Genomic DNA, 24,313 nt, shown 5'->3' with positions numbered 1-24,313 from the left:
GTTCATAACATATATAGCAAATGAAGTCATAAAGTTAAAGGGATTGGAAAAACTAAGGCTTCAGTGAGAAATGTCAGTCACTGGTGAATTTGATTCGTGCTTCTTTAAAATTCTTATTTCTGCATTGGCTACCAAAAGAGAAACTTGTTCAATCTTGTAAAGCTGCCTCCCTGGAGAGAGAGCCCTGTAATCTTGATTAAAAAAATATGTGATGTGAAGTTGTTTACAGCACATTTATGCCAATGTTTTCATAAAACTATAATCACTGATGAGAGAGATATTCATTTCACATTCGATTTAGCCAAAAGACATGTGCAACTCGCTATTAAGGAAGAGGAAAAACTATCAGAGGCCCAAACAAATGAAGTAATTTAGTGGAAACTTGGAAGAGACTGCGATAGCTTTCTTTGAGAGACATTAACACAGCACACTAACATCCCTGTTCCCTGAAGACAAGCTGTGCTCACTTAAAACTATTTGGTGATGAAAATGTATGATCTGACCTCTGTTTGACTGTGGAATGTCCTGCGAGAAATATCACTAACACTTTCGTTTTAAATTGTAATAATAATAATAAATCTGTGATGTCTCTATGATCAAAATGTCTCCATAATCCCTGATTCCAATCAGAAGACTTAAATTCACAAATAAATGCTTTGTGTTTCTGGAAATACGTGGAAGTCTGAGTTTGATTTGGGATGACTTGAGCAAAAAACTATGTTGTAATGAGCTGTATTCCCTGGTGTGTCCAAACTTTCTGTTTAGTGAAATCTGTGAAGATCTACGGATCAAAGGCAATGAATGTACAAGAATTTAAAACATGCAAAAATAAATTATAGACACCCCTCCTGCTTTTTCCGTGTTTGATGTACCTACTTTAGATTTTGTTTAAAGGCCAAAACAATGTAGCGGAAAATAGTTCAGAGGAAGTCTTTTTTTTTTCAAATAAAAATCACATGACATGCATTTGTATTCCTCCCCAATTACTCTGAAACCCCAAATAAAACCCAATGCAACCAATTTCCTTCATAGGTCACCTGTGATGTTATTTTAAGCCAGCTTAGGTTGTACACTGCATCTCAACAGTTCAATTATGGGTGCCAGAAATGTCAAAAAAAAGAAAGCCATTGTTGAAATTAAACTAAGAAGTCTTGTTTAAAGTTTGCCACAAACCAGGAAGAGAACAAGGGAAACGCGTGGAAGAAGATGCTCTGACCAAAACAAAACTACAGAATAAAAATACAAAGTATTGACTCATTTCTGCTTTGATATGTTTTTGTTGTATTTTACAACAAAAAGTGAGTTTGGCCATGTTCAGTTTATTACAATCATGTATCACTTTGTTTTTGAAAGTCTCATAAGAGTAAAACATTATTTTGAAACCTATTCTATATGGATATAAAGCCTAAATAACAGAAAAGAAAAAAAAATGTGTAAAGTAGGCAAATATTTAAACAAAAGGAACAAAATCTGATTTACAGTTTGCTCATACAGTATAAAAACACCAGCAGCATTCCACATCAACTTCCAAGCAGTGACTTCTCAGAGAAAAAAAAAAAAAAATACTGCAGCTTATCCATGACCAGAACTGGGTGGAGCTCCCATGAACCTGGGTTAATTGTTTCACATCACAACCGGCACCTCTGATTCAGACCTGGCATGCCAGGAAATACTCACAGCGCACAAACCCCGCCCCACAAACTCTCCATGCTCCGCAGAAACCACAAGAGAGTGCAGTGATTTTCTTTTTCTCCACGCTATTTGACTAAGCTGTCAATCCAGTGGTCAGCTAGAAGTTGTATTTACGTCAGTGGTAATAAACTCTGAGGTCTCTCTGCGAGCTTCGAGATTACTGCTGCCACAGCGTTGACCTTCTGCTGGAAATATCTGATCTGCCAAAAGAAGCAAACAACTCAAGTTGACTATTTTCGACAATTTGTGAAAAGATTAGAAACAAAGACTTGCCTTTTTTTTTGAGGAGTGACAAATAGCAGCAGAATAAAAACAGAACTTTATGTTGTTTTAAACTGAAAGACAAGAACACCTCTAGTCCATTCAGTCCTGTTACCATCATTCCCATATCTTTCACCGAGTAATAACAAAATCCTCCCATTGCACGCAGGACTGTTAATCACCAGGCATCCCTCGTCTACTGCTTTTTCAAGGCCTGTTTGACTTTAAGTAAACATGTGCAGGAAATGTATTCAGTGGCTCTAAACATTTATATGAGGGCCTTGTGGTTCAAACAGTTTCATGGTCAGCAAATATTTCAAGGTGCTTAGAGAGCCATTTGTTAAGCACACTATAATAGGTTATGACAATGCATTGCACGCCAGCGCGGCTATATCATTCAGCTCTTAGTTTCCATACCCACTATCGCTCTCGTTGACAGACAGCGTAAGATAATGCTGGATCCCCATCTGATGAAAACAAATGTCTGTAAGATGTAATACAGGGGCTCACGTTTCGTAAGCTCTACTGAGTGACCTATTTCTGTGTTCGGTGCATCCACTGATACAGGTATGAGTGGAAAGAATGAGAAACCAGTGCTAGAAAAAAAAGAAAAGAAAAAAAAAACAGCAATCTAAAATATGACCTATCCCAAAGCGTTTGGTGAGTTCATGCAGGCATTAAGGGAAATCTTTTTTTTTTTTTCCCTAAGCCAATAAGTAAGCTCTCATCTCTTCTTTCCAATATATCTAAAATTATCTACAAGACATATCTTCTGTTAATCTGGCCTCAGTGCTGTTAAGTGCTGCTCACTCTGCAAAACAAACTAGTCGTAATCTATTGTTTCGTTTTGCCCCTCACTTGATTTTCCGTTCCGTTGCAAATTACAATGTGAACAGTCAATAAAAGAGATGTGCCCTTTATTGATGTCTTTGTTCACAACTGAGAAGCGTGTGCTATCATAACCTACATCATTAAAGCCCAACACAGTAAGCTCAAGATTAGCTCTGATAATGGTGGGGGAAAGCTGTTTGTCCACCATCATTGGCGGCCACCGATGGTGTGTGTAGCGCAGAAAAGAGCAAGGGGGAGAGAGGGAGCAGCGCATACACAAGCTTGACTGACATCGCCAAGATCCTCCTCTTGACTCTGGTTGTTTTTGACAGGGAGCAATGTATTTCTGCAGATGGCAGAATACACGGCCATCTGGAGCGAGAGGAGCTTAATTAGTTTTTTGTAACATTTTTATAAAAGTTACTTGTCGCATTAACTCAGGTAAATATGAAAAAAGCTATTTTCAATTTACACAGAGGTAATTAGAAAAGAGACATAAACATTAAACTACACTTTCCTTTCCTAAAGTAAACCCACAATAGAAATTTGTTTGCAGTTTGGCACTTTACCACCATAATTTAAACATCAGTCCCATTCCCTGATGAAAAAGTAAAAGCTCCACCCAGGATCCTTCTACCATGAACATGTAGTTATTTTTGAACCACCTTTTGCTTTTGCACATTGGTCACATGTGCAAATGTGCAAAGACTTCCTGATTACATCTTCTCCCATATCTTTTCCATGTTTTCTACATGGATTTTCAGTCTCCAAATGGGATTCCTTTTTGCTCTTTTTCCCAACAATGGCTTCCTATTTGCCACTCCTCCATAAAGACCAACAGCCATATTCTCAAAGTTCTGAGAATGCTCTCAGAGAGAACTTAAATATTCCTGCCAAAGAATCCCAATTTAGCAGTGATTCAGTCAGGTCTTAAGAGCAACTCTGAGTGAAGACTTGATAGAAACTCAGTGAGGAGGTCTGGTTGGCCATGTTGCTAAGTTTGACACTGTTTTCCAGAGACTGTGATTTATTGATACATGAAAGTAAGACATAAAAAAAACAAATGCTTAAAGCAGGAAATTAAAGAAATGCACCAATCATGCAGTGTAGACTGGATTCAGAAAAGTGTCGTGATTATTGAACTATGCAAAATTTCAATAACTGCGGCACGGCATCAGCATGTTTCATGACGCCTTGTTTACATCATCATAAATAATGAGGAGTTTGTGAACAACCTTCATCTTACCAAGATCAAATCCTCATAACAGAACTGGACAAATTCTAAGATTCTAAAAAGTTCCGATTCTTTGAAAATACAAGAACAGATTTGTAGAAAATTACTAACAGTTCCATCAGAGACTCTCTTGCCTGAGCAGTGGACATCTGCAGCTCCTCCAGAGTTACCAAGGCCGGTTCAGTTTAGCTCTTCATGTTGCCCGACCTGTCAGTTTAGCTGGACCGTCATGTTTTGGTTATGTTGCACTTGTGCCAGATTCAGTCCATTTTGAATTGAACAATGATATTGTTTAAGAACCTAATTCTGCTTATCTAATCTTACATGAGATATAATTTCCAACAAGTCTCTGGGAAATATGTTTCAAAACATATATCGCATAATGTTTTCAAATTAATAATAAAACATATTATTATTTTCCTTCCACTTTACAGTTATACCATACTGCGTCAATAAAACACTGAGTTGCAAAATGACATAATGCGTAAAAGAACAACGGAGATGAATGCTTTTGCAAAGCGTTGTAGTTTCTCACCCTGAGGATTTACTTATTTTTGATCAATTTAAGAATTAACTGGCTCCATCAGTGATGGATAAAGGCAGAGCACTTAATGTGAGATTTCTGCTACGACTGCTGTTCTGCTTCACCAAATCATCACAAGCTGGGGGAAAAAAAAAAGAAGAAAAAATTAACCTCAGGCTTTATATGAACATGTACGCCAGGACTTCATTTCCTCTGCACATCTTGCTGCACTCATCAGTTTTATATAGAACACACTAGTCCCAAGTCAACATCAGTAAAAATGAAACGGTGCATGATAATGATGTTCCCTGACCTCTTTTAGACCGTCAGTATAATCCATGATGCTGCTGTCTTACCTCCCGTCATGTCTGAATTTAACTTAGCAACTCAAAAAGCGCGCATGTAACATCCAATCATAAATATAAGGTCTCAAGTCAATACAGCTGTGGGATACAAAGGAGATAACATCTCTTGCTTCATTCCTCAGATAGAAAATAATAAAGAAAACTACAGAACCTTCCTAAGTGCGCTTTTATGGGTTTTACTGCAAAAAAATGTTTCATTGTTTGATTTTCTCTCCGGTATCTCGAGCACATTCAGAAAGCGAACATCTGCAAACTCTCACTCCTTCAACTCTATATTGAAATGTTGCTTGGGAAATAATTCAGTCTCATTGCTGAACTCCCAAATGCCAGATGAAAGAAAACAACACAATAAATCTCACATTTCACCAACTGCTCTCTCAAGAGTTGCTGTACAGCATGGTAGTCCAACCAAAGTCTGAGAACATAGAAATTTTGTCTATTTATTGTATATTCTTTAGGTCTGTCATTATGGAAAAATATACATCATGCAGTAGATATAATTCAGGCAATGGCTATTTGAAAACTGATCATTTGAAATCTGCTGCCTTTTTGAGACAAAGAAACTGAGCTTCCTGCACCACAAAACTGGATAGGTTTTGTAATAACCAGGTTAAGTGCAACACACACCTGCATCCCACAGTTTGGCTCAAAAGTGCATGAAGACGTTGACACTCTGGAGGAAACTCTAAACGTCTCCACGCCCTAGTGACCCCAAAACTATTTCATTGTAGGTTATGTTGCAAACCAGCTTCAACAACATTTTTACCAGCAATATTGGGAACCTTGCCTGTGGATACATTTCAGCAACGACTTTGTTCTTATGGGTGAAGTGGAGCTAAAATTCCTTCAACTAAGAATGCCCAAACGTTTATATTGTTCTTTTAAACGTATATATTTTTATTAGAATATATATTTAAACAGACTTAGAGGCCGATTCTGTCCAAGCGACGAAATTTGAGAAATACTTTACAAATGTGAAGCTTTGAGATCTTTGAGAAGTAAAGCATTCTTGTGAGCTCTGATAGCCTATTGGAGCCCTAAGCCACAGCTTAGCCAATGACTTGGAGTTTAGGGCCACAACTAATGATTATTTTAGATCTCAATTATTTGATTGATTATTTTGATGATTAATCAATTCATCAGTTAAAAAAAGCATGGCTCATTCTGCAGAGTTCTTATTTAGCACTTCAGTTTTTATACTATATTAGAAATACTTAAAAAGAAAGCAAATACACATATTTAAATAAACAATTACGTTTTAAATAAAAAAGCAAACATATTATTGTGTAAAATTAAATTCCTTTAGTGAATGCTTGATCACTTGCAGTGTCAAACCTTCCTCCATTTACCATCACTATCAGGAGGATTGATGTGTTGACTATTTTTGCATCGACTGATTAATAATTTGATAGAAAAATGTGATTAATAGGATATTTCTTTTACATAATGTCAACCAGGTGATGCTAAAACTGAGGAGTTCTGGATAGAACATATTCACAGAAAAACTTTTTTTATATCTTAAATGCAAAGCTTTTCTACTTTTGTGCAATTTTTGATTAATTATGGCTTTGAGTGTGATTCTTCAGCAAATAATACTTTTGTGAGTCTGTACACTCTAGTTAACAATTAACCGATAACTAAATTAGCTGAGTATTATTTCAATAGTGTGATAACTCTGATTAATCGTTTAGCCCTCGAGTGAGCAGCCCCCATCTGGTCACCCCAAACAAAACTACCAACTGAAGGTAAGTCTAGTGGAATTTATAATATGGGAAATATGACTCATTACCCTGGGAAGCACAGTCTTGGGGGTAGCTGTGCACTTTTTTGAAATGTATCCATTTCCCCCCTCTTTTTTCAACATTTCTGGACTAATCTACACTGCACAGAATTTCTTTATAACAATTTCACATTTGTGGAATTTAAAAAAAAGAAGAAAAATCACCCTATTTTGTGTCTTTAAACCTCATTTTTAACTTAATAGAAGTCTTAAGGTCGATGGGGCCCAGAGGAAGGGGCTGGCTCAGGGCCCATTCAAACACTCAGTGAGTTAATCAGAACAATATTTATGATTCATGTCGACTGATGAGCCCAACTTACCGCTATGCGGGTGGAAATCTTCTGCTCGCCCTCCGATGCCTTCTGCTCCCCATTGGCCCTGCTGTAGTCTGGGGGTTGCTGGTTCGAAACCCGGCTCCCTTTGCTTTTTCGGTTCCCGGGCCCCTGTTGGACGATGTTAAGCAGGTGCAGCGTGTTTTCGTGCTCCCGGTCGGAGCTCTCCGCCTGACCCCTCTGGTAGCGGTTCTCGCAGGTGGAGTGGTGCCTCCTGAACTGCTCGATGCGGGCGCGCAGACGCTCCACGATGGCGTTGTGCAGCTGAGGGTCCGCGGAGCCTCCTCTGGAGGTGGCCACCATCGGTCCGTTGCCGACCACCCCGCCGGGCATGGCGCCCAACCCGACACCCAGCATGGGCACGAAGGTCCCTGCAGCAACACCAGCAGCAGACTGAGCGGGAGTCGCCTCTCCCATGCCCGCTGGTCCCTCACAAGTTTAGAAAAGCTGAGATCCTCTCAGCCAGAGCGAGAAAACAACGTGTAAAGGATTTAACTAGGATTCCACATGGAAAAACTGAAATGCTGGCCTACTTGTTTTTTTTTTTTTTTTTTTTTTTTTTGGGATATTATTAGTTTAAATTGACAGTAACGCCAAACATTTAAGTAAGACAATTCCCAAACTATTGTCCTAAAGAACAAAGAAAAAAAGTCCCAAAGTTACAGCATCCTACTCTTTCGGGGTGAAATGATCTCCAAACATGAGGAGTCGTGGGGGTCACAACTGGAATGAATCCTCTCTTCCTTAACGACGCGACCTCTGCTCACAAACAGGCTGCATTAAAACGCGAATCCCTCCGATGATTCAAAACCATGGCACGCACAACTTCACTCCCACCGTCCGTGCTACATTTTCAGCCCCAGTGTGTGTGTGTTACACCCGATGCATAGCCGAAAGAGTGCGACCGTCAGAGGAGCCGAGAATACGGGGAGTGAAGCGGTTCGTTCCCAGAGCGAGAGAAGCACAGAAAGACACCGAATCCACAAAACTTCAAGACTCACGGCATTGTTGTTTGGGAACTAGTCCTCTCTCTCTTTGTTTGTCCATCTCCATCCGGAGAGAAATTTGATCGCAAAGCAAAAAGGGGGTTCGGGGGAGAAACAGGAGGTCGAAACGCGTGGAGCCGTTAGAGGAACCGATTGAGATTCGCCTCAATAGTCCATTGACAATCATTTGTCCGTGTGGTAGACCGAGGCAATACCAGAGCTGCTATACACAGACCCTCATTGTATGAACATTCCTCTTCTGACATGATGCACTCTTCTGGATGAAGCCGGGTGTGAATGCACTCTAGTGGAGGATTGGAGAATTATCCTTTAAGGAACGCACCATGTCAGAGAGGGGAATTAATCTCATTAATGTTCCTCAAACATAACTAATTCAGTAGCTGATGAAAAAGTTCAGCTCCATGCGAAATCGCCTTAGGTTTTTGCTGTTAACTCAGTTTTTTTCTCTTTCTTTCTTTTGATTGATCCACACAAAGCAGCGCATAAAAGGACACAAATAAAATCTAAAAGGTGTGGTCTTTGATAATTAAATACCATTCTACACTTCACCCCATTAACAATTTGTTTACTATCAGCATGAAAAAGGAGAGGGTAAATATATGCATTATTTATATTTTGGAGGAATGCCTGAATTTTCCTCCTTCATCTGTCACACCTGCAACTGAATACAAGGTAACAGAAGGAACTGAATGGATGGAATCTACTTAATAATCTGATTGCAAATATATGAACACTTAAAAGGTTTACAAGATTTTTTTCTTTTATTGGTTTAAGAATATGACATAACATGGAAGTTCCATTTATTTTAACTATTAGGCGAGGCACCTTGCTATGGTATCTTGTCACCAATCAAGGGAAGCCGGGCAGTAAAGAAAGTTAAAAAAAAAAAAAAAAAAAAAAGAATTCCCAAAGGTAAATGTTAGAAAATTGGAGCAAGAAAGACATCTTCAGAGAGAGTCTCAAAAAAAGCCAGTTGTTTACTTTAATTACTGGGTTTTTGACTGCTATTGCCCTTGATCAGACTGAAGTTGTGGTTTAGTGAAACGAACAGTAAAGGTTGGTTGAGAACACCTGGTGCATCTTAAATAAAAGTCTTGTGACAAAAAAAAAAAAATGGATGCTGGCTTTCAGATGAGTAGCACCGACCCAATGCAGATGGGGGACAGGAAGTAAATGCAGGCCGTTTACTTCTGTTGATCCAGCTTCAAAATACCTGGTCTGTGCTGCATGGCTGTTCCAACAATTGTAATAGTATAGTGAGAAAGATAAACATTATTAAGTAGTTTGTCACAAGGGAGTTTATTAAAATAAAAAAACAGGTAAGCAATGCATCATTTAAATTGAAATTTTAGATGTTTTATTGGCGAGTTACTTAGAAAGAAAATCATTTATGTGCAAGGGAAGATATATTATTTTTACATCCTAGCTTAGTAGTCCCCAGAGGGCTGATATTGTTAGAATATTAGCAAACTAATAAATAAATAAATTAAATATAATCTCCTCACCCATACAGTTGGCAGAGAATGGTTGACCTACATTGACTCAACATTAACATACAACTCCAACATGACTTTGGGTTTACAGAAGCTAAATAAATTATTTACCAGGATATCCAATTGCATAGAGATAACATGGGTTAGCTTGTTGTTAGCAATAGCATCGTTATCATACTTAAAATAGCACAACTCAGTACTCACCGGGGCAAAAACCAGTCGACAGCTTCTTTTTATCCTAAATGGTTGACCCAACCTGAAACTAAATAATTTATAATACGCTCCAGACTTTTGAAAACTTCCTTCTGGCCCGTTGGATAGTATGAGGTCTGTAGCACCAGATTTGGTTATGGCGGTTAGTCTCCAACCCGATTAAATCCTTTATGAAAAGTCTTTTTTTTAATCGAGATCATATGGATAATATCCTAAATATACGAGTATTTTATCGAGGTAACTCCTTTGTTCCAACCTATTTAGGGCACTAGGGTACTCGTTGTAATCCATTTTGCTCTGTTTGAACCGGAGAAATCCACTTCCTGTTTACCTTTCGAATTTCGCGCGTCATCCGGGTCGCGTGTCTGAAATCCAGCATTTAAACAACAAAAAGAAGCATGAAGCAATTTAAAGGGGATTTGTTTTTTACATGTCTTTTAGTCCTCAGATATATATCCTAAAAACACCTGAAAAAACAGAATAATACTGTGTTATTGATGGTAATAATTGTGCATCTGGTGACTGAAACTATTTTTTGTTCTTGATGTTTTTATTTTTAAATTTTTACTCAATGAAATAATGTGCTCAAATTAAAAGATAGACGTTTCAGAAAACTTCAGTGAGACTTTGATTCAAAACGTAAATTTTAATAGAGTTTTTTAATTATTTTTCTTTTCTAAACAACATTACAGTAGTCAAACTTGGATTCAGCAGGAGCAGTGTGGGTTTTGTCCTGGTCATGGAACATTGGATCAGCTCTAAACGGGTCCAGGAAGGTGGGAGTTCACTCATGCACCTTGATTTATCAAGTAAATTGAGATTTATCGAGTTTGATTTTTTTTTTTTTTTTTTGTGAAGCTCAATGTCTTTACCAATAATTTCTTCTCATACTATATTGTCACAACATAGTGGCTGTTTTAAAACGTATGTAAAACCGATCTGCACATTGGAACATGCATGTGGATACACCTCTTTCAGCAGTTGGTATTCTTGGAAGAAAATTATATCAGTTCTGTCCAAAAAAATGTGAGTTTATTGATAGTATCATGACAGCCAAAAAAATGGTACAACCAGAGTTTAACTCCTTGATTTATTCTACTTCCACAGTTTAAGTCTACCATAATATTGGAATGACAAGGTATACTTGTGTATACCAAATTAACTGTACCACGTTGCAATCACACTTGCATAACTTTTCAAACTCTTTAGGAAAAAAAAGTGAAGATATACATTAATGTTAGTAGAGAATTCTTCCTCACTTGTTTTTCTTTTTTTCACAATTATCAACTGCAAAACACACAATAAATTAATAAGTTAACACACAAGCAGTCTGCAAATGGTTTACAGTAGTAGCAATAACAGTGGTTTTCTTTAAGAAAAAAAAAAAAAAAAGATCATTATCAGTACAGTACGTCATCGGTCTGACAGTAGATCTGAGCATTGTTTTCAGTCTCGAACTGCCAGGCTGTCACTGAACATAACTCAGCTCAATCTACCACAATGCGTACACAGCACCCCAGCTCGCAGCGAGTATCTCCAGATAATAAATTACACCTCCACTTCACTTCAGAGACTGACAGGTAGACAAGCTCTTCTTCTTCAATCTTTTCTCCCCTCTTTGTAAATCACAGTTCATCTGGGAATGTTATCAGCCTTACTAGCCATCCCAAATTTATGAGTGGTTCTTGAAAAGCCTATTTTGGAATTCAAAGCTGAATTAAATACAATCTACAACACATGTTTGCTAAATTTAGCCTCCGTTTGTATATAACACTTGGTTAGGTGAATCAATAATAATAAAAATGATTAAAAAGATTCTGAAAAAAAAAGTAAAAAGTGTAGAAAAACACAAGCAGTAAATATTAATTGATAACACCATCCAGCACTGCATGGCCTTGGTTTTCTTAATAAGTGGTTCCAGCCCACAATGAAATACTGGACTTCACTTCAGTTAGAGACTGATAACTCAGTTGTTCTGAATACAATGTGGTCCTGGTTTGGACAAAATAATCAATAATCAAACTCCTCCACAGCAGAAGCTACATTCTAAAATAAAATGAAAATATAAGGCAAATTAGAGAATCACAGAAGTATCCCAAATAAACTTCTTAATTTTATACAAATATCATTACTGATGAGTTCCTGTGTTAATGTAGCACACTTTTTTGTACCAGACAAGTGCAACAAATTTCAAACAGTCAACAAGATGCACTTACATATGCCAGTATGTTAATAATTTACATATAATTAATGTTCAGAGATGTAGTGTGGGAAATGTTAGGCTTGATGGCAATGCTGTGAATGCCTGACTTATTTATCTATAACTTATGTAATGGAGCACCTCTGGCGTTATTTTTACTCCCACTTTGTAAGGTTTCTTGGTCATTGCACAGTTGCATGGAGCTGCATGTGAAAATACTTTAAAGGGAAAATATATTTTAGAGCCATAAAACCTCTAAAAATGGGAAGTATGGCATTTTTTGTCTTTGTAGCCACTTGGAAACATGAAGTGAGTACCATATATGGGTGATGATATTTCAGGAGTGACTGAGGGAGAATTGTATATATGCTGCAGACTGTTTTCTTGACTAACAACGCACGGACGTGTGGCTGCCTAATGGTGAGCAAGAAAAAACGTCAAAGGGAGCCCTTTTGCTTGAACGACCCAAACTTTAGGGAAAAAGACATATCACAATTCATGCCATGGCCACAAAAAACAGGCTTGAGCAGGTAGTTAACAGCCAGACCACCAAGGCAACTATAGCTGTCGTTTGTGATCTTAAAGTTCTTCAGGCAATATAGTGGTTTCTTTTACAGTAGTTTTTACTTTTTATGTGTTTTCTGTCAGTGCAAGGCATCTTCTGATTTCCACAGACTGGGCTAAATATTTTACAATCACCTGTGTGTTTACCTGAAATAACTAGCTTCAGTTGTGACTCCATTTATCCCTCTGAGAAAAATGAAGGCGACGGTATTTGATTAGAGCGACAGTCTGATTCTCTATCACTATCTTAACATCGAGCTAACTCACTTTGGTGCAGTGGAGCCTTCATGAACACAGATTTTTTAAATGTGCCAACACATGGTTGAGCACATCAGAGTAACTAGTTAATCAGAAGCAGAAATTGTAATATCAATCTAAATCCAGCGTCACAAGTTTTGACTTTTGAAATCTTTCTATAGAGAGCCCTTTTTTTTGTAGATCTCCTCCATACTGCTCTAGCGAAACATTTCTCGAATATGTTTCTATATGAATAGTGGCTTTATGAACTAGATAATTTGCTATTTTATTGAACAATGTCACTTTCTTGGATGAGTTTTGGCTTTTGTTTAATTTTGTTTTGTTCCGTTCTTTTATACAAATTCTTGATTTCAGTCATGGACATAAATCTAAAGGAAGCTAAACGTCTTAACTCACTGAAAAAGCTGCAACAACACTGATAAATGCCCTTCAAAACCCTACAAGTTTTTTTTTTTTTTTTCCTGTCATTAGTTTTGTCTATCTGAACAGTAATAACTTGATAGCAACATGGAAATAATTGGACTGCCATCCTGAGCCTGACAGCTTCTAAATCTGGCTTGGATTCTCACCTAATTGAAACTGAGCCAACCGTCATGTGCAGTTATCATTAGGTAATCTTGACACAGGCCTTTTGCATATTTGGATGGCTATATTTCTGTCTCCCCTTTCCTCTTGCCAGACATGCACTGCTAAGCTGAAATGATTGCCTGCAGTGAAAATAATCTCCTCCTTACTGCTACTGCAAGACTCAGCACAAATGACAGATTGAAGTGGGGGGGTGGGGAAGCGAGAAAGTGTGTTCAAATAGGAGAGTTTCTTGGCATTCCTGAGACCTGTATGCGTACTGTCACAGTATATTAATATAGTTATCGACCAGTTAGCTAGCGCTGCTGCTCAGAGTAAATTGCCATCTGGATGCAACCAATATCTGCTGAGGTCTGGTGGGACAGGTTTAATCATACAATATATCCGAGTGAACCGGAGTGATGGTTGAATATGATAGTTTTATACACTCTAACAGTCTGTTTTTAAAGCTTTGGCAGCTTGCTTTTACCTGTATGTCCTGATATCCTGCATGCCAGCAGTGCACTGCAGAAGTAATTATCACAGAGAGAACAGGCATAGGATAATTATGGCTTTTTGCCCTGAAATTTAAGTCTTACACAAGTCCAACTGCTATTTATGGTAGTGATCCGAGCATAATCCTGGAGACTTAACAAGGGATTTCAGTTCTTCAATTTTTGTACGAGTCAGTGTCAGGATTTGACGCCCTTGACAGGCTCAGCTGACTGCCGTACATCGGTCCACTCCTGCATCGTATTTTGAAGCGCCTGTGTCTTTTCTTTGTCCACTTGGACGTAGTCCACCTTCTCATCAGACGTCACAGAAGATGTGGAGGGCTGCGAAGTAATGGGAAAGTGATAATTAGCAGTCTGTTTGGAGGGCGGACAACACAGAGGTATGAAAATAACAAACGGTGGCATGAATTTAGACTACAAATACAGGGCCCCGTAATATTATTAGTACTCCTGGAGCTTATTCTCATTTTACAACCACAAACCTTAAAGCAGCAGTATGTAACTTTTATGAAAAAAAATGTGTTTTTTACATGTCTTTTAATATGATGGTGTTAATCTGTAAATAAAAATTGAGCTTGCTTTCTTGGAAAAGGTTTTGGATGTATAATCCTGTGGGGCGTGCTTCGGGAAGCCCCTTCATACACCCCCTCAATAACCAATGTCATAGTTTGTCCTGCAGTGCATAACACGGCACATCACTAGTAAATTCTGGTGGTGGCAGCAAAATTTGTTATGTTTATTTTTTCATCAGCATGGTGGAAAGATGGATGAAGTTCAATAAAAATCATCTTGGAAGAAACTAACCTGCGGAATCTAGGCATTAAAAACAACACCCTTCTTGTCAACACAGTTTGAAAATCATAATACATTTATTTTGGAAATATTAAAGTACTTTTAATTTGCTCAATTTTATAAAATTCTAATAAAATAAATTGCGGTTTTGATGTGAAAAAATTGGAAAAGTCCACGTGTCCAATACTCACCTTTCTGTGTGGGCTGGGTGAGCCAGGCTGGAAGTCCAGTGCCAAATAGTCCACGTTCCCAGACTTCCGAGGGGCTGGGCTGCTGGTGCCACTCATGGCTGGGGAGGTAGATGCTGGATTCTGCTAATGGGACCAGAGGGAAGCTTCAATCACACATGGTGCAATGAAACGATGAACCCAAGCATTTTCTGCCTGCCAGCGACTGGAACTTACCATAGCCACATAATTCTCTTCGCTGTCTCCAGAGTCGGTGCTGGTGATGCTCTGCGTGGAGATTGGTCGACAATGGTGGGAGGAGTTCATCTCATGCCTGAAACAGAAAAACAGATAGGACTCTGGGTGATCTGGGGGAAAAAAGACAGGTTTTAACAGTGAGTTAGACTCACATGGGACGCGTCCAGGACATGGTGACGGGACTCTTATACGGCAGCTCATCTATGATCCCATTGTTCTTTAAATCAAGAGGTGTTGGCTTTGCTGCAGAAAACAAAATGCAGACAAATTTTATATAATCAAACAGCTGCACAGACTCTAGGAAAAAAATACATCTAAATCTGAAATGCATACGTTTCCTGTTCGGTTTAAGGTTACGGTTGATGGGAGGTGGTGTAACTTCACTCAGACGAGCGGGCCTGTGACACAAGGATGCACTGCTCGCCTTTCGAGCAGGTAACGTTGCAGAGAACCCTGGGAAATCGAAGTGATGAGGCCCAGGACTCATGGGAATGTAGACATTCTTAGGACTGTCAGCCTGGGCAGCACTGAGTGGCGAGGAGCCGGGATTCATGGGAACGTAGTTGTCATCTGAGTTACCGCTGTCCGAGCGCGTCAAAGGGGTCTGGCTCCTCTGGTGGAGGATAACAGAAAAAGATGCATAGTATCTTCCAAAAGTATTCACACACCCATGTTACTTTTTTCACATCAGCACCACATTGGATGTATTTTATTTGGACTTTTTGTTACAAACACAAAGTAAATAAATTGGAGCTGCAGATATTTTGTGTGTCAACCAGCTTTGTACACATAAAGGCTGAAAGATTTCCTCATTCCACTTAACCAAAAGGCAAAAGCTCAATTGATTTTCTAGGAAGTGACTGCAAAGCCCTTTAACATTCTCAACTGGAAAGTCTGGATTTGACAGGACCATTTCAACTAATGAATATGCTCTGGAATGTGAATTTTACTCTAAAGTTTTTCTGTTTTCTAATGAAAGTTCCAAGTCCTTGCTTAGGAAAAACATTCGCACAGCATGATGTAACGTTTGTAACAGGACAAAAAAGTTTAAGTTGATCAAACACTTTAGCAAACCAGAGTCTCCCAGCACAAGAAAATGGAAGCAAAAGGAGGTATTCAGATGAATTATTAGTCTTTTGAAAAAAAAAAAGAAAAACTCACCAGGTATGAGCTGAATCCGTCATTAACAGACTCCACAGACTGGCCCGAGTTGTTGAAGTGGAACAAACGATGGTGGTTGTTGATTTCAAAGGAAGAACCTGTGGAGGGATGCATAGACATATATCATTATTTACCATTGCCGTAAAACAGTGTTTGGCGCCTGTAACTGAAATAATTTTTTTTTCAGTTACAGTTGAGCTAACCCTAAAGCAATAATCACAAGCATTAGTTCCACTGCGCCAAAGCGCTATACCAACATGGTATTTAGCAGAAGCTAATGCTAAAGCATTAAACTCAAGCCTATTAATACCCAACTTGCATCAGTGACAAAACATGTCACAACATAGTATGTCAACCTTTAAAGGTTCAAATTTGTTATGGCACACCAATCTGAATGGTTGCAATTTAGGAAATGACTCTTTGGAACAGAGCTTTTACCCGCAAATATTTTTATATTTCAGTAGGACTTCAGTCAGAATAGAGGCTGGACATCAGTAGAGGCTATACTGCTTATTATAGAACTTCAGGCTGTGGATTTACAGTGTTGCATTCTGGGTACTGAATAAGTATTATTTGCTGCACAACATCAGGGGTGGAGAACATAAGGAGAGGACATGGAACAGCTATGTCTTCAGCCACTTCAAAATAAGAACATAAATGTAAATGTTTACCTAACTGAGGAATAGTTAACAGTCAATAATCAAAACATCAACACATGTTGAACATTATGCAACTTAAAGTTTACAAAACAAGCAAGCAATGTTCCACTTTAGAATTTATCCAAATATAACTTATTTAGGGGAAGCTAAGTGTGCTAAACATTTTTAAAGTTAACAAAAGTGCTAACTGGAAAATTAACTCCACTGTTAGAGCATTAGCAGAAGTGCATTTTTGTTAATGCCTGAATCTAGTCATTTCAATTTGCTCCTGTCCTTATAGTGCACTCGTCTCACTCAGGTGCATTGAGGCAGAACAGGTTACTGGACTTCAGCAATGGACGGTCACATTGCTGAAGTCCACAGAAAATTAGCTCCGTTAGCGCTTTAGCGAAAGTGTGCCCTCCACTACTTCAAACGCTCAAACAAGAAAGAGACCATATGTTACTGTTTATAACAAAATATCCAAGTAGGTGAATTTTTGATATAAAACTATTTGGAAAACTGAAGAAAGACAACAAACAGAAAGATTTGACTTTGGTGGACTTATAAAACATGCTTGGACGTGGCAAAGCAGCTTATATGAAAGGAAGAGAATACACATTATGTCTGAGAGCATCTTTTTTTTTTTTTTTAAATCGGTTATCAGTCTGGAACGAGGCATTCTGGATCAGATGGTATGACTTGAATTTCATTAGTATGTCAGCAGAGCAGTGCCTGCTACACTGGGTCCTTTGTTTCTGCCCAACAGCTCGGCTTTAAGTGAGCGACAGAGGAAGGGAAGGAGAAAGAGGGTGAAAAATGGAGACGAGCAGCAGAGTCACTGCAATACATCTGATCAGTTGAGACTTGGATTTGAAAACATGAAAGAGAGAAACCGGACAGTTGTAAAAGATTCGTCAGTCTGCCTACCTCTGTGGAGCCTGATGTTCTCCACAGCAGGGAGAGTGTTCCTGCGTGGAAGGGCAGACACTGCAGATGTCATCTCCCCATTTTGACTCCCAGCCGACTGGGGACTCCCCCAGTTCCCTTCAGGCCCCTGGTTAGGTTTAGGGGGCCTAGGTGGAGGAGCGCAGGAGGATTCAGAGCTGGATGGTGTCAGGGAGTTGTGGTTCTTGTCAAATGTCCGTGGGATCTGATAAAAGGAGCCGGGCGTGGTGGGAAAGTCATAATTGTCTGGCGAGCGCTCGTTGCTGTGCATGGTGGCGAGGGTGTTGCAGGGAGTTTTGAAGGTATACACCTCCTCGTTCTCAAAGTCAGGGTCGCCGAGGCTGCTGTGAGGTGGGGCCTCAGAACTGTAACCCCGCGGAAGAACGTAGCAGGCCTCCTGTGACGAATCATTGTGCACCGACAGCTGATGCTTTCCTGGTTTGGGAAGGCTATAGAAGCCGTGCAGCTGAGCTCCTGTGCCGTTAAGACAGTTTGAGAAGCCGTAAGAAAATTTCTGCACCGGAGAGTCGCTCCCCAGAAATGTATTGCTTCGTGTGGATTGAGAGAAACTGGCACTCCTGCAACACAAATATATACAAATAAATATATATATGTACTCAGTCAGTTTTCACTGTGCTTGAATATATCCTCAAACACATCTCAGTTTAATAATAATAAAAAAAAGAAAGCATACTATACAGGGCTGCACAATATCAGCAAAACTATGATGGTGCAATGTCATTGTTGAAAGTTGCTATGACAACAATAACTGCATTTAATACACATTCTGCACTCCTTTCTATAATTTCAGCTTGGTAACCAAAATCTATATCGGCACATGAATGCATGGCAAAAGTATAATCGCTCCAGAAATATAGAACATAAAAGCTTTATTTTGTAACTTTGATAACGCAGACAATGATATTATGATTTTAAATACTGTGCACCTCTACAATATGTTTTCAAGATTAAGTGTAGTAACACAAAAGGCCAGCAGATGGCAGCAAAGCGCTTCACTGAAAACAAGCCTGACAGAGTTTCACACACATGCAGCCAAAGCTATTTGTACCCCTGCTAGATTGAGGTTTAAGACTGAGCTGTTCACAACCATTAAAATGATTTGATTGATGTAGTGGCAGAAAACTGTTTTCCACTGTGAAAAGACAAATGTAGAATTTGCTTTCAACGTCACATTTTTCAAAATAAACTCGAAACAAAAGCATATGATGCATTGTTTTAATATCCCGTCTCATTTACTCTCAGAAAAACTTCTTGATTGGATGAAATAAAATCAAAATTTGCCTTAGAAATGATTTTTGCAGTTTTACCCCATTTATAAACATTAGCAAAATCTGTAATTTTGGCTGATTAGTACCATTAATTTTAGGATTATTCATCTGCCGGCAACATTATAGTTTTTTTTTCCCTATGCATTTTACAATTTCTTAAAATTTTTACAATAAATTACAATGTTTTCTATAAACATAAAAGTAAAAATTACTTAAAAATTGTTTCTTGAGTCATGGAAACATTTTCTACTGTAGAAACCATTTACATTTTACGGTCTGTAACTTTTACCATACATTTTACTGATTTTTTGAAAAATTTTCTACGGTGCAAAGATATGAATAATTTTGGACTGGAATGCATTTAGCTCAACAAACTTCATACAAGAATTATTATTTTTATTTGTTTTCTTTTTCAACCACATTTTTTACATCACTAGGAAAGAGAAGCGCAAATGCTACATGTTTCCCAGAGATTTTTAGTCTCAGATCGACACTCTGGGGATACGCCTCACTTACTGCGTCTCGTTAGCACGGCTTGACCTTAAGTTGAGCTAAATGCAATATACAAACCTTTGAGCTGTAGTTCTATTTTAGCTGGCCTTTATAGTTACAGTTCTTTTTCATACTAAAATCTTTAATTGATTGCTCCTGGCATGAGAGTCCCGTAATCTTATATGTGTTGACTGCAGCAGATAGAGACATCAGGCCCCATGCGAACCTGATTAAGCAGGTATAGATAACGGATGGATGTTCATGAGACCTTGGGATTTTCATTCTGACATGAATCACACCCTGCCACCAGATGCTTCTCTTAATTAGCAGCCTCTTGATGCAAAACCTTCTGACAAAAAATATGTTCCTCCAGCTGAAGAGATGGAATGTGAAGTTAGATTTTCTGAGTTTCATAAAGTCCCAGCGCAGCAAATTTGCATGCAAATCGTGCAGCTGAGAGCACGGTTCTACCCTGCGTGAGCCTAAAATGTACAGAAAAGATGAATTGCCGCCTCGAACTCATTGATCATGTGCCGCACAGATTTTCTGCTGAATGGCATTCGTGATTAGGCTGCCTCAAAAACAGGCAGAATGGCAGGAGATGAGGAAACTCTTAATGCAAAACTCAGAAGCGATTTCATATAAACATTTGTTTCCTTTGTTCTCAGGCTCTAAGCGTAGCTGGCAATCCGTACCTGCAGTCTCTTGTGAACACATGCCAAAAACTATTCCACATTTTTATGCCACACACACAAAACTCAGTCTGTTTTATTAGGGGTTGGTTGAACTCTTATAATAAACTTCAAAATAAGATATGATGAAATAATAATTAATGTTATGGCATTAATTTTATGACAAGATTTGATATTTCTTAAAATAATAAATTGTAAATATTAATTGTTCTTTAAATAAGAAGATAAATGTTATTTTGTAGGGGGGAAAAAAAGCCAAAAATGTCTCTTTGGATTGTAAAGGTGGCTGATGTCTTTGACTAGCCAACATAATATACTCCTCTGTTGAGTGGAGTTGTAATGCTGTCAACACCATCCTTTACTATGTGTCAGATTTGAAGACCAGATATTCACTGAACATATTCTCCCACATGAGGTGTGAAAGTTTGCGGCTGAAAACAACTGGTTGCAGTGAGTTTTATTTTGGGATATCAGAGTAAATGGGGCTGAATGGAAATATACATCAAACATTTAAGTTTCCCATTTCTCACGCCTCCTATATATTTTTTTCTGATTATAACATTTTAAAAGAAGGAAAATTCAATCTAGAAATATAACTGCCCTGAGAAATACAAATTTCTATTAAATCTTTTTTGTTCTTTTATTAAGAACTGTAATCTGTGCACATATTAGAATATAACCACAAGTTTGCTTCCCCTCCGTCTTACAACACTGACTATTTTTAGAAACATGAAGAGATCTGCTATCTCTTCATGTTGAGTTCTCACGCGCAGCTGGCTAACTCTTCCTCTGCAGCAGTAGTTTTAACCCTCGGGGGCTTCTGAGCAAAGGAAGAGCCACAAACCTGCATGTTGACCTGCATCAACGGAAAACAGGAAACTGACACAGGACGTCTGAGGATCAGGACATTTACCGTGCACTCTCTGTCTTCCTGCTCATGCACTGGTGGAGGAGGAGGTAGTCCTGAGGAGCGCTGTTGGACAGGGAGCCGTGGTGCGAGTGGCGCATGGGCACATCGAAGGTGAAGAGCACCGGCTGGCTGGAGTGGACAGGCGCCGATGACTTCCGTTCTCCGCTCACAGGAGCCATCGAGCCAGTGACATCTGCTCCAACAGACCTAGGCATATGGTGTAATCTGGTCTCTGCAGACAGACAGAAATTGGAGTGATTGATTATTTACACGGCTGTTTTTTTTGTTTTTTTTTTAACAGAACTCGACATGCTGTGAAATGAAGAGCAAATTTATCAGTCCTTGCACAAATGGTTGTAAAATGTGTCAATCTTTGAATTTGAGAGAGCAGTTTTAAATCTACCGGAGAGTTTAGGGTCTTGCGTTGCCTTGTTCTCATTACGCTTTAGTCTGCACTCTAATCAATACAGGAGAAGGATCCGTCTCAAGGGAGAACAGAAAACAGCAGCCCTCTGCTTTTAGAGCTGCACAGAGCCACCGGCTGAGCCGCACACGATCCAAATTACACTTTGAAAATCAGGGTCAATATACTTTGTTTGATTGTATTGAGCCGGGCGTTGCTTTGTGAAGACGGACAGAGTGACCAAGCCAGTCCCACCGTCTTATTGTTTCAGTGTGGCAGCCCTGTTCGTTTATTTTGCTTTGTTTTTTTTTCCACCGACTACAAAGAAAAGCCAAATACGAGATGGGGATGTTGGAAACGAACTGGGCGGGAAGCCAAAATGAGGCGGTGCTCAGCATGTAGAGAGTGGGCGGTCTACTGATCCATCGACCGATGGAGCTGTGTGCAACAAGAGCTGAGGGAGGCATGATAAAAAAAACAAAAACATAGCTGCTGAAGCTAAGTTCTCTCCTTCACTCTCCAGTAAATGCACAGACAACACGAGAATATCAATGCAATGCTGATTATTTATTCACTTTAACCATTCAACCTATAAAAAGTTAAAATAACAAAAAGACAAAATATGAATTGAAAATGGTATACTGCCTCATTGAATTTATATTTAGTTACAATTAGGCCAGTCACAATAAACAATAAATCAATTAATCGCATGACAAATTAAAACAAGTTCAATAATTTTCACTTGCATGATTTATCGTTTCTCTCTTTCTAACAAAAAATGGATGATAAAAGTCTTCAAACTGGTGTTTTGGTCTTAACAATCCTGTCTACAGAGATCATAATTCACTTGATTGATGTTTTTCTGTTGTTTATTTTACATATTTAAAATGTCTTTCTGTTCCAGTGTTAAATGTTCTTTAACATTTGAGAATGTGTTCTTGCGTTATTATACCTTGACCGTTATATTGTCTCAAAGCAACAATATTATCGTTCATCGCAATAACTTCTGGGGTCAATTTATTGTCCAGTAAAGTTTGTCATCTTGACAGGTCTAGTTACATCCTCTGATAAAACCATTTTTCTCTTTAGAATAGAAAATATTGTGTTAAAACCATGCAAGTCATCAAAACTCAACATATGAAACATAAATAAAGCACAATTTTCCTTTTTATTGTTTAGCAAATCATTTTAAAAGCACCTTTGGCACCTTGAAGCCACATTTCAATAAAAGGATCACATCATCTGGCTCAATAGTGTTTGATGAACCATTGTTATACAACAAATATAAGAATGGAGTGGGCACTTTTGCTCACTCCATTGAACAGAAATCCTGTCAAACCAACTAGAAATAGTTTTTTTTCTGAAATTTCTGCCGCAGAATTTAAATCCAATTGTTTTCTCTTTTTGTTTCCTGAGTGAAAGCAAACAGGGGAAGAGGACATATTTCTGAGTTGGGAACCCCGCGCCTAAATAATTTTCAGAAGTATAAGATTAATTAAAAGTACAAAGTTTTTGTCTTTAAAGAGGTTAAAGTGCTGCTGCTTAGCTAAAATCCTAATTTTATTTAAACAACATCAACCAAACATTTTCCATTGTGGCCTTAGTGTTCCCAAAGTAATGTCCTCTCTTTGGCAAAATATGTCTCAGTTCTTCTCAAAGTGAGACAGAAATGAATATAACTATTGTAAGTTGCCAGCCTGACCACAACTGAAAAGGAGATTATGTAAAAGAATCGCATGTCACATGCCCTTCAAAGAAGACCTTTTAAATTAGTTACACAAAAATGTCAGTCTACCCTTTAAGACGAATCAGTGGGTCATGATTAGAGCTGCAGAACACAAATGTGTTGTGTGAGCATCTATGTTTTTGTGTGGGACTGGCACTGGGTGCAGTATTCTGGAGTCCTGTTCGCTGAATGAGGCCACATTCAGGCCTGGAGGGAAAAAAGCCTCTGTTATGAGGTCTCCAGGCCAGTGGACACCCGTGAGATGCCCAGGCCAACAGTCACACAGGCAGGGACTCCCCCCATTGCCCCCACCTCAATGATCCTCAATTGAACCATTGTCCTGAGTGATTCCATTCTCCCTGGGCTGGTTAGGCATCATCTCCTTTCTCCACAAAAAGCTTTGTAAAAGCTTTCATCCAGCGTGGTGAGCGTTAGCCCCTCTAATATGGGTAGATATATTGATTTGTTGTCAAAAGACAGACTCCCCTGCCCCTGCTGACATGGAGAGCTGCTTTGCAAAACAAAAGCTGTTTGTATTACTGAGCAGAATAAAATTATTCTAGGAAATTCCTTGAATGTAATCACTCCTTGTTGATTTGTGCACAATAAATAATATTTTTTCTGGCTCTGATTAGCGCCAGAAATGGCTGTCAGAAATAGAGCAAGATGAAAGATTACTGGCCCAGTCTGCTGATGGAATAGATGGCTCATCACTGACACTAATGGGCCTGATGATGTATGTCACCTCTGGGAAGCAACTCCACAAACTCCTTGCAGTCATAACACCACAACTGAGAAAGAAGCTCAAAAATAAAAACAAAAACAAAAGATTCTCAAAGATACTCCCAGATGTATTTTTTATATAAATAGTAGCATTCAACTTCCCTGGAAATGTAAAACGTCATATTTTAGCTGATAAGGAAAATGGCACAAACAAATATTATTATCACTTTTTTTTATCCCAGGCTTTTCAAATCTATTCATATTAGGTTAACGTTTAATTGA

At 38.7% G+C, this 24,313-nt stretch overlaps 2 protein-coding genes across 3 annotated transcripts in view; both read right to left on the bottom strand.

Moving 5' to 3' along the window:
* The window catches only part of zmp:0000001236 (mastermind-like protein 2), a 49,314-nt gene extending 41,740 nt beyond the window's left edge, over window positions 1–7,574 (bottom strand). Inside the window, exon 1 of the mRNA XM_055028771.1 lies at window positions 7,007–7,574. Within this exon, the coding sequence (XP_054884746.1) occupies window positions 7,007–7,435 (429 nt within the window). The 5' untranslated portion in view covers window positions 7,436–7,574. The remainder of the gene's footprint in view (window positions 1–7,006) is intronic.
* Window positions 7,575–10,461: 2,887 nt separating this feature from the next.
* Window positions 10,462–24,313, bottom strand: part of gab2 (GRB2-associated binding protein 2) — a 46,031-nt gene continuing 32,179 nt past the window's right edge. Inside the window, exons 3-10 of one of the 2 annotated variants that reach the window (XM_055028535.1) lie at window positions 21,183–21,411; window positions 17,779–18,374; window positions 16,211–16,308; window positions 15,383–15,662; window positions 15,202–15,292; window positions 15,029–15,125; window positions 14,816–14,938; window positions 10,462–14,153 (exon numbers count right to left, since the gene is read on the bottom strand). In XM_055028535.1, coding sequence (XP_054884510.1) covers window positions 14,010–14,153; window positions 14,816–14,938; window positions 15,029–15,125; window positions 15,202–15,292; window positions 15,383–15,662; window positions 16,211–16,308; window positions 17,779–18,374; window positions 21,183–21,411 — 1,658 coding nt within the window. In that variant the 3' untranslated portion in view covers window positions 10,462–14,009. The remainder of the gene's footprint in view (window positions 14,154–14,815; window positions 14,939–15,028; window positions 15,126–15,201; window positions 15,293–15,382; window positions 15,663–16,210; window positions 16,309–17,778; window positions 18,375–21,182; window positions 21,412–24,313) is intronic. The other variant, XM_055028536.1, reaches the window with a different exon arrangement.

Source organism: Poeciliopsis prolifica, unplaced genomic scaffold, assembly GCF_027474105.1.
Source record: "Poeciliopsis prolifica strain line A6 unplaced genomic scaffold, Auburn_PproV2 SCAFFOLD004, whole genome shotgun sequence".
In the NCBI taxonomy this organism is placed as follows: domain Eukaryota; kingdom Metazoa; phylum Chordata; class Actinopteri; order Cyprinodontiformes; family Poeciliidae; genus Poeciliopsis; species Poeciliopsis prolifica.
The sequence above is the reverse complement of the archived record's forward strand: the minus strand, read 5'-3'. Positions and strand labels throughout refer to the sequence as shown.